Raw genomic sequence first — 14568 nt, forward strand, 5'->3', positions numbered from 1 at the left:
AAAAAGACCACACTCAATTCACTACGTATCCACCGAACAATAATTTATTACTCGCCACAAATTCTTCTAACACGTTCATAACTTTCTGCGAAGCAGGGAGTAATTAAAGTATTTGTTTGGCAGCGGTTCATCACTTTACGCAGCGCCCCAGGGTATTTAACCATCTCATCGATAGGGGTTAAACAGAATTTCCTCAGATAAATTAATAATAATAATAATTTCATACTATCATGACGCAAGAGTAATGCAAAACGCACAGCAATTCCATACTCAACTGATGAATGAAAAACGTTTGCTGGTAAGCCCCGATTGTTATTACCATTTTTTTATTGCCTCCAGAATATGTTTTGGGGTGAGGTATCCTGTATTACTTATCCACCCTCCGATACGCCACTGTTTGGAAAATAATTTTCCTCGATCAGTAGAGGAAAATAATTATGTTTGAGGAAAATGTGACGGAAAAAATAGAAAGGGAAATGCTGTGGTCGTCTTCCCTGTCGGCGTCGGGGGCAATGTCAATGAATGATGATGTTTCACAGAAAGATGACCCCAGAACAGTGACCCTCCCCCCCTCCTCACCGATAGATGAGAGAGGGGGAGAGGGTATTGGATTTTTTCGGTCGGGGAGGGGATCTTGACTTGAGCGTCTTGCATATGATATGGCTACAGACCTTTCTCTATCCCATTAAGACCCCCGACGAGGGAGAGCAAAGAAGATCCAGACCAGTTAACCCGCCTCCAGTGCCTTCAACCATAGCAACGTGTGACGTGACCCTCCCAGCAGCCATTGCGGTGCGCCGTACGGGAAAAGTGAGTCTCCAGTGCTGAAAGTAGCACGAGGGTCTTGAAGACCCAAGAATGGGTCTGTTCGGGTGGTGAGGCGACAGGAAAAAGTGGTTTCCAGTTTTCACGATTCAATACGCTCAAACAGGACTAACGCGGTTAAAATCTTAAAAGAGTGCAGCAGCTATATGCAATCACCACACACACTGCCCGGAACATCCGAAAGTAGCTTAATTTCCAAACGAACATGCTCGTTGACATTCGGTAGACTGGTTTTGCAAAAGCAATGGAGGCCCGGCAATATTGAAGAACGAATTCTGGGTCTATTAGGATCGTGAGACTACAGTGAGAAGTGGTCCCTACATTCCAACACCGTACGTTCAAGCAGGATCATGCGGTCAAAAGCTGAAGGCAATGTAGCAACCATAAACAGTGACAAAAGTTCTACGGAATATTGCACAGTAGCTGATTTACAAACTAACATGACCGCCGCTAGAAATTTAATCCTTTGGAATGGTGCAGCATATGTCCATTACTTCAGAAAAACACAGCTACGTTTTGCCAGGGAGAGTGTTGTTTGTTTTAGCGAGGCAACATAAATTGAGATTTATTTCCTGAGTCTAGTTTGAATGTACAAAGTCTACCCTGAAAGTCTAAGAAGGACTTGACTATTTAAATACTCGCACACGAATTTCACAACAAGAAGTTTAATCTCAGAACATTTTCCCGCCACGTCTCGAAAACGAACGTTTCCTCTCGGCTCTCAAAAGCGTTTCAGATAAATCTCAGTACATCATCTCGATAACTGGAAACATAAATACGATTCAGGGAAATACATATTTTTCCTATACGAAAAATAATGAAAAATGTATTTCTGTGTTATTCGAAAGAAGATTATTTTGTTAATAACCATGAAATCATTTAACTATCGTCAGTACTTCTTGCCTACTCCAGAGCATCTCTCCCGCGTAACCATCACCAACTTCATTCTTAAGAGCCACACGAGCAAATACAATGCCGAATTCAGCTCTTTAATGAATCACATTGACCCCTATCTCCATCACATTCTAGAGTAAGCGTGTTGAATTCTTTTTAATGAGTGAACAGTCTACTGCCTAAATTATCCGACAAATTTACGTCACAATAGTAACTAACTTTATACTTTTTAAATCAAATCGTCAAGAACCGCCACCCTAATGAATTTAAATCCATTCTAGATTAAATTCATTTTAAAATAGATGCCGAAACATCTTTCTACGGTGCAAAATAAAAGTGTGAGTTCTGGAAAAAGTAAATATTATTCTCCGCGCTCAAAACTGGGTTCAAATATTTAACCAAATACTTCATGGAAACTTGTAGCTGCATTCATCTCCAAAAAACTTTCATAGTTAGATGAGATGTTTGGCGGTGTTTCTAACTTTATCTCATGATTAATTTCATGTGCAGTTTTATAAATATCTTTTCTCCACGTTCATTTTTTTCCTCTCAGTTTCCCCGATAGCTTTCACGGCCGAGACATGCCGAGGCACCCGGAGAAACACCTGCGAAACCAAAACAGCCGGACGGCCCTGACGCCCACCATTGCGGCAGATGGCTCCATTGACTACTCCAGCGTGACATGGAAGTTCCCGCAGTACCTCGCCACTATATTTGGTAAGTATACTTAAGCGGAACGAATTATTGTTAAATACATTGTAGGGGTTAAAGTGGGTCGATACTGACAAGGTTAGTCTCTCAAGTGTCACCAACAGAGCTCATTCAAATGTCGCTAGGAGATACGAAATGGATACCTACTCATGAGATGCAGTTTTTGTTTCAGCTGCCGATGCTCAATACTTTTCGAGATACGAGCGACGGAAAGTACTAGGACGACGCCTAAGTTTATGCAACCATTATCACAACATGACACTGTCAGTGCTCTTCATCCTAGCAACGGAGTATGAGGGGCTGTTGTTGTGCTGTGGGTTACATAAATTTGGGCGTTTACCTGTTACATTTCGCCGCTAATATCTTGGAAGTATTAAGCATCGGCGGATTAAGGAAAACTATGCCTCTTGGCTATCTATTTTCTATCACCTATAATTTGAAATAGATCTGCTGGTGTAGGACTTGAGAGACTTCCATAGCAGTAAGAATCACCTCGGCCTCTCCCAAATCCCACACTGAACTCAAAATGAATTTCATTGGTAATAAGTTCTATTGCTCTTCATCCTATCCATGACCCCTATTTCCCTCCGACCGCTTACCCTCATCTAATCCTCACTTTAACCACTGCTTTCAGCACCCTGTAGCCACTTAGTACTCCGTTCAACCCCACCCCGCTTATCCCATGCAAAAGTTTTCTCCCCCTATCCATCCTTCTGGCCCTTCCTCATCCATTTTTCTCTTCGTCCATCTCACCTTCTGCAACCCCACACTACCCACCTCTCAAACGCCTCCAGCCTCTCCACAATATCTACTATGTATGCACTTAAGTGCCTCCCTCAAAGTATCGCAAAGCCTCTTTATTAGACTCTTCGCTAACTCTTACTTAACACCAACTGCAAAAATATTTTTCGTATTATTTTTAACATTTTTTTTCAATTAAGACCAGCATACAATGTATTTCAAGGGATATAACGAAATACTAACGTGGCTTCAATGACTGAAAATTAGTGGAACGATCAAATTAATCAAAGATCAGAGGCAAACGTGTTTACTTTGCAAAGAGAGTGATCAGCAAATGAAGAGACAGGTTAATCAAAAACAGAGCTCATGAAAAATATGAATCATAAAATTATGTCAAAAATTAAAATCATAGCTAAATATTAAATCATTGCCAACAACTTAGTTTTAGACCTATTTGTAAGATATATGCAATCAGGTAATGTTTAACGCGGAAACCTCAGTAAACACAGCTACCATAGTTATTACAATTATAATCTCAACATTTTGAATGTACCGGTTAGGTGAATATAATAAGAATAGTTTACAAGAGACAATCAATATTCCTCTCTATTCATTTATCACTTTTTTTTAGTAAAACAATTCAAGCTTATTTAACAGATTGACTCATAGAAGAAATATTTCCCATGGAGTTCCTTCATTCATTTAGTTACCATTTTGGGAAATTAATGGATAATTGTTATCTTAAATGCAGAAATACGGAATTGATAAACATGATAAGGTATTAATCGTTTTTATCTATATCATATGGTTCATTCATTGCCCTAATTTGCATAATTCAAAGGCAAGGTTTTTACTATAGAGCAACCGCATTAATTTTATATTTCGCCATTAATTTACAAAACCTTATGAAATACTTCCTTTGATGAATTCAAAACTATAGCCCCTTCCCACACCAATATTTTCCTTATTAAAACAATGATAAATTTAATGTACTTTTTAGAGGAAATCATAAAAATTAAGCACTTTTTGCATACTCAAATAACTGATCATTATACCAAAACCGTTTCGATCATTATACCAAAACCGAGAATGACGATTCTTGGCAATTTTAATTAGTCAAATTTTTTACCTTTAGCCCGATAATTTTACCAAAAGTACGTCAAATAAATTCTTAGGCCCAGCACATGCCATTAAACTATTAAAATCATTCAGAAATAAATGACGATTTTCTGATCAACTCTGCAGCTGATGATGAAATTAAATCGCAGATTGAGCTAATGCCACCAGCGACACAAACACAGTTAGTCAAGGCTCCCATTATATATAAACGGGAGAGAACTGGTTAAGGTTTTTCTCTCTGAACTGCGCTGAACTACGGCAGCTGCGGTGGCGCACGAAGTCTCCCGCATTCAAACGGAATGTATCGCGCGCAGCTCAGCAGTTTTCACCACTTCGCAACGGCGAGTGAGAGGAGCGGCAAAATCCACGCTCGATTACGAAAATTCTCGCCGGGGTCACAGAGGGAGCAGGGTCACTGGTGGCGCGATCGTTGGAATCTCCACTATCCCCTCCCCTCGACGCCAGCGCCACCACCGCGATACGCATATCTCTCCACGTCTTTTTTTTCATTCCGCTGCTCACTCCGCACCGTCAATGACCTCCCACCCCGACTTTCCATGCCGCTTAAGCTGTCAATGATGACAAGCTCACCATGGCGCTAATTGACCAACACCATTACAATCCATTCATCTACCACGGCGGACCGATCATTTATTTTTGCATCGATTCAATAGATTACAATCGATTCGTTATCGAATAGACCTTTCACACATTGATATGCAAATTACAATTAACATCCACATATTCGAGGTACAATAAACTCTTGCCAATGCACTTATTTTGGACGCCTAAGGTAGGATTGAAAGTCACGAGCAGTACATATTGAGCCACCAGCATTCTGTGATGTTTTCTTCGACGTCCTCATTTTTTTACTGCGAGTGTAAATTAAAATTAAGTACGATAGCTACAGAAATTATATTAAACGATCCCTATCAATTTCAATTTCAACGAATTAATTTAATTTTTTAAATATTGTAAACAAATTTATAAGCAAAACGAAATTTTTAAAAATACGAAAGCATTGGGATAAAATTCCATTAGAAAGAATTCATTCTTCGATGATTTCGAATAAATTAATTTTGAATCGGTTGACTGAGAGAAATTTGAAGCTGAAAAAAATGGATAAAAATCACCCTACCCAAATTTACGAGGGGTGACCACAGATATTTTCGGTAGCTGACAAGGGGAGTGTCACAAAATCAGGGGTTTACAGGCGTAATGTATTCCCTAAGAAAGCAGATTTCCGTGCGTAAAAAAATTGAAAAAATAAGCAGACGCTACCGCATTGTAGAAAAAGATTTCCATGCAGAAAAATAAAATTTTCAGTGAAAATCCTGGAAATAATGATGAATAGCAAGTTTCTGTAAAATGAAAAGCAGGAACAAGTTATGAAAAAAAAGTTGACACCCGAGATTCGATCCTAGAACCTCGGGATATAAATCGTACACCTTATCGACCGAGCTACATCTCAATCTAATATCTCGTATGTTTCTTAGGGAATATACTGCGCCTGTAAATGTTTAACTGAGTTTTTTGTTTAAACCATTGGTTATATAAGCCCACGTGGGAGGTAATTCGTGGACAGCTCCTGATGGACTACCACACTACAAAGTTTGATTGAAATTTGAGACCCGCTTTTGTGACACTGTGAGCTATAGATATTACTGCTAAAGATAAGAGCCACTTAATAACACAGAGCCTAAATAAAAAGGCTTATCAACTGGTATGCAAGCCATACGACGATTTTCACGGCACTGAGATTAAGCCACGTTGAAGGAATTATATATTTCGCTGTGAATAAGTCTGTCTCTAATGTGCGACACGAGTCTTGAAATAAGGAAAATAGTCGCTCAGATGGAAAAAAAGGACTGTTTTTCCACACCAAGTAAATTACCATTAAAAATAACGTACTGTATTCATATTAATCCCAACACACTTGACGTCTTTACCTCAAAATTTTCACGCTAACGGTGCCCGAAAAAAACCCTGCCACAAATCAATAACGTGGATCGACGTTAAGTTGATTCCTTAAGTTATTCTTTGATGTATTAAATTTTTACACTTGGCTCCGCAGTTCGAAATTAACATATCAACAGCGAGAACTCTTAAAATAAAAATCTGAAATCAACTGATTCTGGCGTGACTTGGTGGAACGATGAGATATTCATGGTGAAAAAAAACCCAGTACTGTTCCACAAACTTTTATTTGTTGTCAACTAGTTTCGAGGGCTGTAGCGTCATTATTCTGTTTGTCTTGATTATGACGCAATAGCTGTCTAAACTAGTCGACAAGAAATAAAAGTTTGTGGAACAGTACTGGGTTTTTGCTCCACCATGAAAAATAGATCTGCTGAGAAGGAGTCCAAAAACTAATCACCACCCTTTTAAGTGGAGTGGAAGCTGTAATTTATAATAACTAACACTTAATGAAGAAGAGTCTTTAGTTCTTAGATCGCCGCGAGCCAAAGTACTTTCACGCTTAACGTCGTAGCGACTGAGCTACCTACACGGAATTTTAGCCCTCTGAGGGTGCCATCGCGTCATTTGTAAAAAAAAAACATCGCTCATCTTTATCAAAATAAAATACCTGTATTTGCTCTCCCGGCGATGTAAGATAGTATCTGTTACTAACACTTCATATTTACGTCAAGAGAACGTAACAAAAATAGCTACGTAATACATCCATATTTGTTCTCTTTGGAAAATTAATCAAATAAATTTTCTGACTTAATTGCTATCCGCTTCTGTGAGTTGGTCGTTTCGCATGGAGCACGTAATCGCACAATCTGACGTGCAAACGAAGGCGCAGTCAAAATTGCTTCGTGTAAACTTGTATTACTAGAACGCTTGCGAGAATGCATGGATGTGGGATGGCAAAATAGCCCATGTTGTAATTTCGTTCATGCATTCGCGCAATGCCACGCCATTTTAGAAATGAATGCAGTTCTAACCTGCGCAAAAATGTGTGTCCCAAGTAAAACGGCCTTTACGCTGGCTTTAGGAAGCACATTAATGATTGAAATTCGTTCCATTCAGTGCAATACATGTACTGAATCTCCACCGCTCACTCCTCTGTCCCTGAGAATATTCTCACCATTTTTGTGAATTCTAAAACGCAATGCTTATTTCATCCCTTTTTTCGTCACTTTCGGATTTTATTACCAACCCTTCATTTCCCCTGAGGGTGCTTCCTGCATCTCATCCACATTCCAAGACTAGCCATTTTATCATTCAGTAAACAATAGCATATGGTCAAAATTGTTTCTCGGATAAAAAATGAATGCAATTAAGAGTGGAACTAGGTTATCCAATGCAGAAATTGGTATCAACAGTCGTAATAATTTGAACTTGCATTCAAGGATGGAAGTTAAAGTCTCTTTAAAAATGTGTTTTGATATCAAAAGTCTCCCGTTCCAATGCGAGTTTTTTTCGACTTTATTCCTTACTCATCTATCGTATTCTTGAATAATTCTCTTCATTACATTTACAACCAATATCATGCACATACAATAGTCGATTATTCATTTGAACGCTGCCTTCAACTGGATACGCATTTTGTACCAATGTAATTTACAAAAGCGGTGTCGTGCTTACACTCATCGTTGCATCTTCCTCGCCGCAGCCACCTTCGGCGCCATGGCAGCCGGCACCACACTCGCGTGGACCTCCCCAGCGCTGCCAATCCTCAAGGCCGCAGCCAGCACGGGCAACGGCATCTTCGGCCTCGACCTGACGGTGGCCGAGGGCTCCTGGGTGGGATCCATCCTGACGCTGGGCGCTTGCATCGGCGCCCTGCCCGCCGGACCCATCGCAGACCAGGTCGGGCGTAAGCGGCTGCTCACCGCCACCGCGCTCCCGTTCCTCTTCTCCTGGCTGCTCGTGGCCGTGGCTCCCAACGTCCACTTCCTCTACTGCGCCCGCTTCCTGGCGGGGCTGGCCACAGGGGCGGTGTCCGCGGTGGTGCCCATCTACGTGGGGGAGATAGCGGAGCGCTCCATCAGGGGCACCCTCGGCTCCTTCTTCCAGCTCATGCTCACATTAGGGATACTGCTCTCGTACGCCGTGGGCGCCCTCTCTGCCTCCTACGGGACGCTCACCATATCCTCGGCCGCCGTGTCCGCCCTCTTCCTCCTGGGCGCCGTCTGGATGCCGGAGTCTCCCCAGTATTTGCTGGCGTGGGGCCGGCGCGAGGAGGCGGTCCGCTCCCTCATGTGGCTCCGAGGCGTGGACAACCCCATCGCCGTTGACATGGACGTGGTCGCGATGGAGCACGACCTCTCGGTCGCCTCCAAGGAGGCCCTGGACCGCGGAGGCAGCGGCTCCGTCGGCGTGCTCAAGGAGCTGCTCACGTCCCCAAGGACGCGCAAGGCTGCCATGGTGACCCTAGGGCTCATGGTGTTCCAGCAGCTGTCCGGAGTGAACGCCGTCATCTTCTACACGGAGAGCATCTTTGCGTTGGCCGACACGCGCCTCTCCGCCGCCGCCAGCGCTGCCATCGTGGGAGCGGTGCAGGTGAGTGCGATCACGTCTGGTATTCTTAATTACTTGGGGCGTGCCTAAAGTACTCGATCGTCGAGACATGAACCAGATGATATTATAGCCAGATGATATACCAGATAAAGTATTCATTCAGAAACTCGATTGCCGAGTCGAATATATGAATACTCGGACGAATATAAAAATATTTCCCGGCCTCATTTAAGTAGATACATCCTAGGTTGGTCGGTACGTTTGTCTAGATGAATGCCGCCGCTTACCTATGCACTCGTCACGGTACTCCAGTCACTATTTTCATACTCGAGTACTATCTTGCCACTCGAATACCTTTAATGGCGCTTATTTGGCACTCTCGTAAACAAAATTAGTGTTCCATTAGACGATTGTCTCGGATAAGTGAAAGTAGAGATCACCACGAACAAAGCCACATGTGTATGAACATTAGTTTCCCTGGGCCACTTTGCAATGTGTGAATTTTTGTTAGCCCGAATTTGAACTACGGACCCTATGGTCAACAGCCAAGCTCTTTACCCACAGTTACGTCATGATTACTAATATTATATATCAAACCTAACCAATTTTTAGCAACGAAAAGTTTGAGGAATAATTCTCTGCTAGGCTGATCACCATAGAAACTACAGCGAAAGCCTTACGTTGGTTTCGCTGCAACAATATAAAATACATTTCTAAGGCGTAATCGTTCGTTTCGAGTTGAGCTAAGTGACTCTTATTGATTTAAATGTGATTGAGAGAATTGCCATGACACTTTCTACCTCCATCTCGGTGTCTATGCTCTCTTAAGCCCGCAACCAAACTTAAAAATTCACACAGCTTAAACTTTATTTACTCTCTAAGTTTTTTTTGCAAAAGCATTTTTGAGTCTGTGAAATTAAATTCAGCCATTCTATAGCCAATGCAATAATAAATTATTATTTAAACCTTAGACATCAAACACGCGATTATACGAAATAAACTAAGTACGCTATGAAGACACACACGTCAGTCAGAACGCGGTCCTTTAAATGGGACCGTGCGCTTCCACTACTCCCCATTAATGGAAGCAATGTACCTTCATTCGACTTCAATCTAATTTTCCGTGTCCATTTCGATTTGCGTTGCACCGATTGAAGGGCAGATACAAGCCCACAAACAGCATTTATTACTTTGCGGAAAACTTTAGACGAATGAAGAGGAAGTAAAAATAGAAAGCTAGCAAAAAGTCACACTGCTAAAACAAATTCTAGAAATGATCGTTAACGCAATGGCTCTGACGCGTAAAATAGTCACAAAACTTTTGGACATTACCCACACGGAATCATGTTTTGTGTGTTTGGATATATGTTTTCTGAAATTAATGAACACCCACTTTTACGATGATTCATCTTTCAAGCACGAAAATCTTACTGAGCATCAGCAACGGATCCAGGAAAGGGAAAAGGCGGGTCTGGGGGGCTCTCCTCTCCCGTATATATTCGACAACTCAACAAAATTACCATTTTCATCTTGTATAAATTAATTAACCCATGGCCTATAGCCCCCTCTAGCCCTTCTATGTATCCGCCACTGCTGTGCAACTAGCGTCATGGACACTTTCAGCCAGGGGCGTAGCCAGGAATTTCGTTTGGGGGGGGGGGGGGGTCCAAATCCAGGGGTGAAATTTTTTTAAAAACAGGGTACCTACTAAGTCATGGCTTTAAACTACTTTTAAACACTTTTCATAATCGAAAAAACTTCATTTGTTAAAGAAATATTTTGTAAATTCATGATTTTTAAATATTTTGTTTTATTTCATGAAGAAAAATTATCGAGTTTTTACATTTCGGGGGGGGGGGGGGTCCGGACCCCTGGGCCCCCTCCCTGTCTACGCCACTGCTTTCAGGAATAACTTCCGTAGTGAGCCAAAAATAAAATAGGGTGAGAAACGTGTGGAAAATAATACTTCCATAGCCTCTTTCTTAAGGCCATTTTACACGGGGCACGGAATTGCGCAGGTTAGAGCTGCATTAATTTCTAAAATGGCGTGGAATTGTGCGAATGCATGAACGAAATTAGAACAGGGGCTATTTTGCCGTCTCGCATCCACGCATTCTCGCATGTGTTCTAGCAATTCACCCCTTTACACGACGCAATTTTGATTGCGCCATCGCACGAACGTCACATTGCGCAATTCCGTGCACCGTGTGAAACGGCCTTTATACGAAAAATGCCATCACCAACCTCTTTATAACGTATTGTTGATTCTCAGGTCGTCGTCACCGCCCTGGCCGCCGTCCTGGTCGAGAGGGTGGGAAGACGCTTCCTCCTCTGCTTCTCATCGCTCGCCGGGGCCATCTCCCTGTGTGCCCTGGGGGCCTTCTTCCACCTGCAGTCGGTCGCGTCCGAGGGCTCCACGATGCAGGGACTCAGCTGGCTGCCTCTCGTCAGCCTCGCCGCGTTCGTCGTCGCCTTCTCCCTCGGCCTGGGCCCGCTGCCCTGGGTCATGATGAGCGAGCTCTTCCCTTCAAGCGTCAAAGGCTCCGCCAGCGCCCTCGCGGTCGCCGTCAACTGGATGCTCGCTTTCGCGGTCACCAAGAACTTCTCCGTGCTCACCTCCTCCCTCGGCTCCGACGGCACCTTCTGGGGCTTCTCTATCGTCTGCGCGCTCGCCGTGCTCTTCGTCGCGTTCTTCGTGCCCGAGACAAAGGGCAAGACGGAGCAAGAAATACACGAGTCGATGGAGGGGAGACGAAGGCAGTGGAGGTACAGCCCAGGGGAGCCGGTGAAGCTCGTGAGTCCCATCTGAAGGTGTGCAACGCAAGCAGAGAAAGCAGAGCTCACCTGAAAAGGAAAGGGGCCAGTCTTTTACTCCCTCCCGCGGGGCAACGATTCGCCCCTTATATGGCTTCATTTTAATTCTTTCCGAAGTGAAATGGGGCAGAGGTTGAGGTGAATGAGATGTGACTATAGAGAAATTAGGGGAAATATTTATTGTATGTTTTCACGCATTGATACCGAAGTAACCAAGAGTCGAAGGGTACGGTGAATGAGATCTTTGTTTTCCAAATATAAAACTAAACGTAAATTTGATGCTAAATACGAATAACATTTTACATATTGTGATCTTTAACTTCAAATTTATCAAGTTTTTATTCTTTTCCGTGAACACCTAGAAATGTGCATTTTAAGATACTGATGCATTAACCATCCTCTTCCTAAAATTCGTACCTCCTTGTGAATTTATAGCCAGAATATTTGAATGTGTGAGCTATGAGAGACTTATTCACGAATATGAAGAGTTACTGTGTGTTTCACAACCTCATTCTGAAGACATTCTACAGACTCAAGTATAGTTGGACATAACATGGAGGCTAATCTGTCTCCTTGTTGTTATTAAGCCAAAGATATGTTCTACAATTTTCTTCTTCCGTGGAAAATCTAAAATTCTATATTCCCTTTGTAAGGGAAAATGATGAAAATAAATTGTTATTTTATGACTTGCCTATTTGATCCATCATTCCCATTTCCTCTAAAAAAATAGGATTCTAAATCGGCGAAGAATCACCAAATAAGGCTTAAAAGTAAAAACAATTAAAAACTACGGCGATCAAAAGGGAATTCCAAAAAGAAGACACCACGGACAGCTGCTTTAATCACGTAATTAGGGCATTAGTTTCCAGAAAATGAAACACATATTGATATGCAATTAACCCTTGACCATTAACAAACAATCAAACACGGCATATATCTTGCTCTTCTTCTCAGAACCCTAAAGAACATTGAATTCACCTTTTCATTGCGATTTCTAAGAAAAGTATGAATGTTAATCACAAGGTAGAAACCAAACATCATTGTCATTCAATTATTTTAATAAATTGTATGTCTACCCCAAACTAAATATCAGTATATCTCATTGTCAGACTTAGAATATCCACTTTTATTGAATGATGTCAACAGAGTCGTCGATATAGGTACTTTTATAAAACTGGATCGAAAACTTAAATAACAAGTAGCAACATTTCAGCCACTCAATCAAAACCGCGACGCACACCATTTTCATGAAGCAGTTAATTGTTTGCGTTGTGGCCTCAACAATACAGGTTCGAATCCTGGTCACGGCAACATTTAACGACGCATACCGTCGCGAAGACATCTGGCAGAAGGCGGTTAGGACTAAAAAAGAACACGCTACCTACTAATAGCACTCAGGTCTATCGCAAAATATGCATTTAATTGCAACTACTCAAAGTCAGCAAAATGCATACGATGCGCCACTGCGTAACAAATCCAGCATCGCATTAATCTAAGGAAGAGTTTAAATTTTTGAATACCGCGAAGGACTATGGTCACAGTCAAAGCATATACTGTGCTATGGTCTCACGCCTTTCTTCCACCACATTTTCTTGCGTCTTTCGGTAAGGTTTCTATTATTTCCCTCCTTTTTCTACGTACTCGAGGAAATTGAGCAAAAAAGTTATTACAAAGTAGAATTATGTCTGATTTTCCTCCTCCTTCATGGGCCAACTTGTTTAAAAATTATAGACGCGTGCCTCCGGTATAAATTTCTCAATACAAACTAAACAAGACGGACACATAGTGTGAATCTTAGCCAAGAGATGGAACTACCATCGGGGGAACCTCAGCGCCGTTAAATAGTAACTACGTCCCATATTTCCCCAAAATCCGTTACTCCCCACCCAAGGTTCTTAGAGTACCGTCTAAGAACCTTGCTCCCCACCCATCATTAGGGCGGATCGCAAAAATACATTTTTTTCAAATCCATCTGGCCCGATGAAAAAAAGTTGTGGGGCCGATCAAAAATAAGGCCTGAAAAATTTGAGACCTCCACGTGAACCCCTGACCCTCGCTCAAATGCAATTTAGGGGGGGGAGGATCAAAATTCTAAAAATATAATATTTATGGTCTTTCCCTATAGATTTCGCCGAGTTATTGGTCTTAAAGAAAAATTTCGTGCATTTTGACGTATCTGCCACCGTTTAGCCACAAAATGCCTAATTTTAGTCCGCGCCCGCGAAGAAAATATTCCAACGCCCACGCAGCGTCGCGGACACAAGAGCAGCAAGCCGATCCCGTCCCCTCCCCGCTCGCTTCTCCCCCTCCCACGCCTCGAATGCAGCAAAATTCTTCCTGCGTGTGCTGCTAGGAGGGCGTTCATCTTTGATAATATAAATCGGAAGATGGTAGGAGGTAAAAAACGATGCGTAGTGAGGCGACTTATCCCTTCTTTGGCGCCTCGTCGGCGTTAAACAAATCAATGTTACCAACTTTTAGAGAAGTGATGAAATAATTTTAGACCTGCGCACGCAGGAAAGGAGACTACGGTCTTGAAGACGCCTCTCGAGTGGCTATGAAGGTGTGCGAACTATGGTGACGCCCTTCTCTTCCATTATGAATGTGACTAAATGGATTTAGCGGTATCACAAGGAAGTACTAAAACTTACGGAAAATCAGAATAGGCCAAAAGAAGGGTTTTATTGAAATATAAAAATTCTAACAATTTTGAAGGAACATTTTAAATTATGCTATATTTTTGCGTGTAAGTGCAAGGAGGAGCGTAAGGTTCCCCCTAATGAAGAAGTATTTTTGAGACAAGCTGACGAAAAGGAAGATGATGGCTGCTGGATTGAATCCTAAAGAAACTCGACAACTGAGGATAAAAGGGAATCATCGGAGAGCGTTGAGTCAACATCTTCAATTCTTGTATGGGAAAATAGTATCAAAAATTTTCTTCATCAATTCTTCCGAAGAAAATTAAACTGGCGAGAAATTGGCCAATTCGTATCT

At 42.1% G+C, this 14568-nt stretch overlaps 1 protein-coding gene across 1 annotated transcript; it reads left to right on the plus strand.

Moving 5' to 3' along the window:
* Positions 1 to 666: 666 nt before the first annotated feature.
* LOC124153353 (facilitated trehalose transporter Tret1-2 homolog) lies at positions 667 to 12260 on the plus strand. The gene is made up of 4 exons (XM_046526464.1): positions 667 to 810; positions 2273 to 2436; positions 7913 to 8802; positions 11033 to 12260. The coding sequence occupies exons 2-4, from the start codon at positions 2301 to 2303 to the stop codon at positions 11567 to 11569; spliced, it is 1563 nt and encodes a 520-aa protein (XP_046382420.1). The 5' UTR covers positions 667 to 810; positions 2273 to 2300; the 3' UTR covers positions 11570 to 12260.
* The last annotated feature ends 2308 nt before the right edge of the window (positions 12261 to 14568 follow it).

The sequence above is a fragment of the Ischnura elegans genome, chromosome 2 (assembly GCF_921293095.1).
Source record: "Ischnura elegans chromosome 2, ioIscEleg1.1, whole genome shotgun sequence".
Taxonomy (NCBI): Eukaryota; Metazoa; Arthropoda; class Insecta; order Odonata; family Coenagrionidae; genus Ischnura; species Ischnura elegans.

Coding starts and splice junctions, on each gene's coding strand:
- LOC124153353 (XM_046526464.1), top strand. CDS start 2,301: ATGCCGAGGCACCCGGAGAAACACCTGCGAAACCAAAACAGCCGGACG. Junction 2,437..7,912: donor GTACCTCGCCACTATATTTG/GTAAGTATACTT, acceptor TCCTCGCCGCAG/CCACCTTCGGCGCCATGGCA. Junction 8,803..11,032: donor CCATCGTGGGAGCGGTGCAG/GTGAGTGCGATC, acceptor GTTGATTCTCAG/GTCGTCGTCACCGCCCTGGC.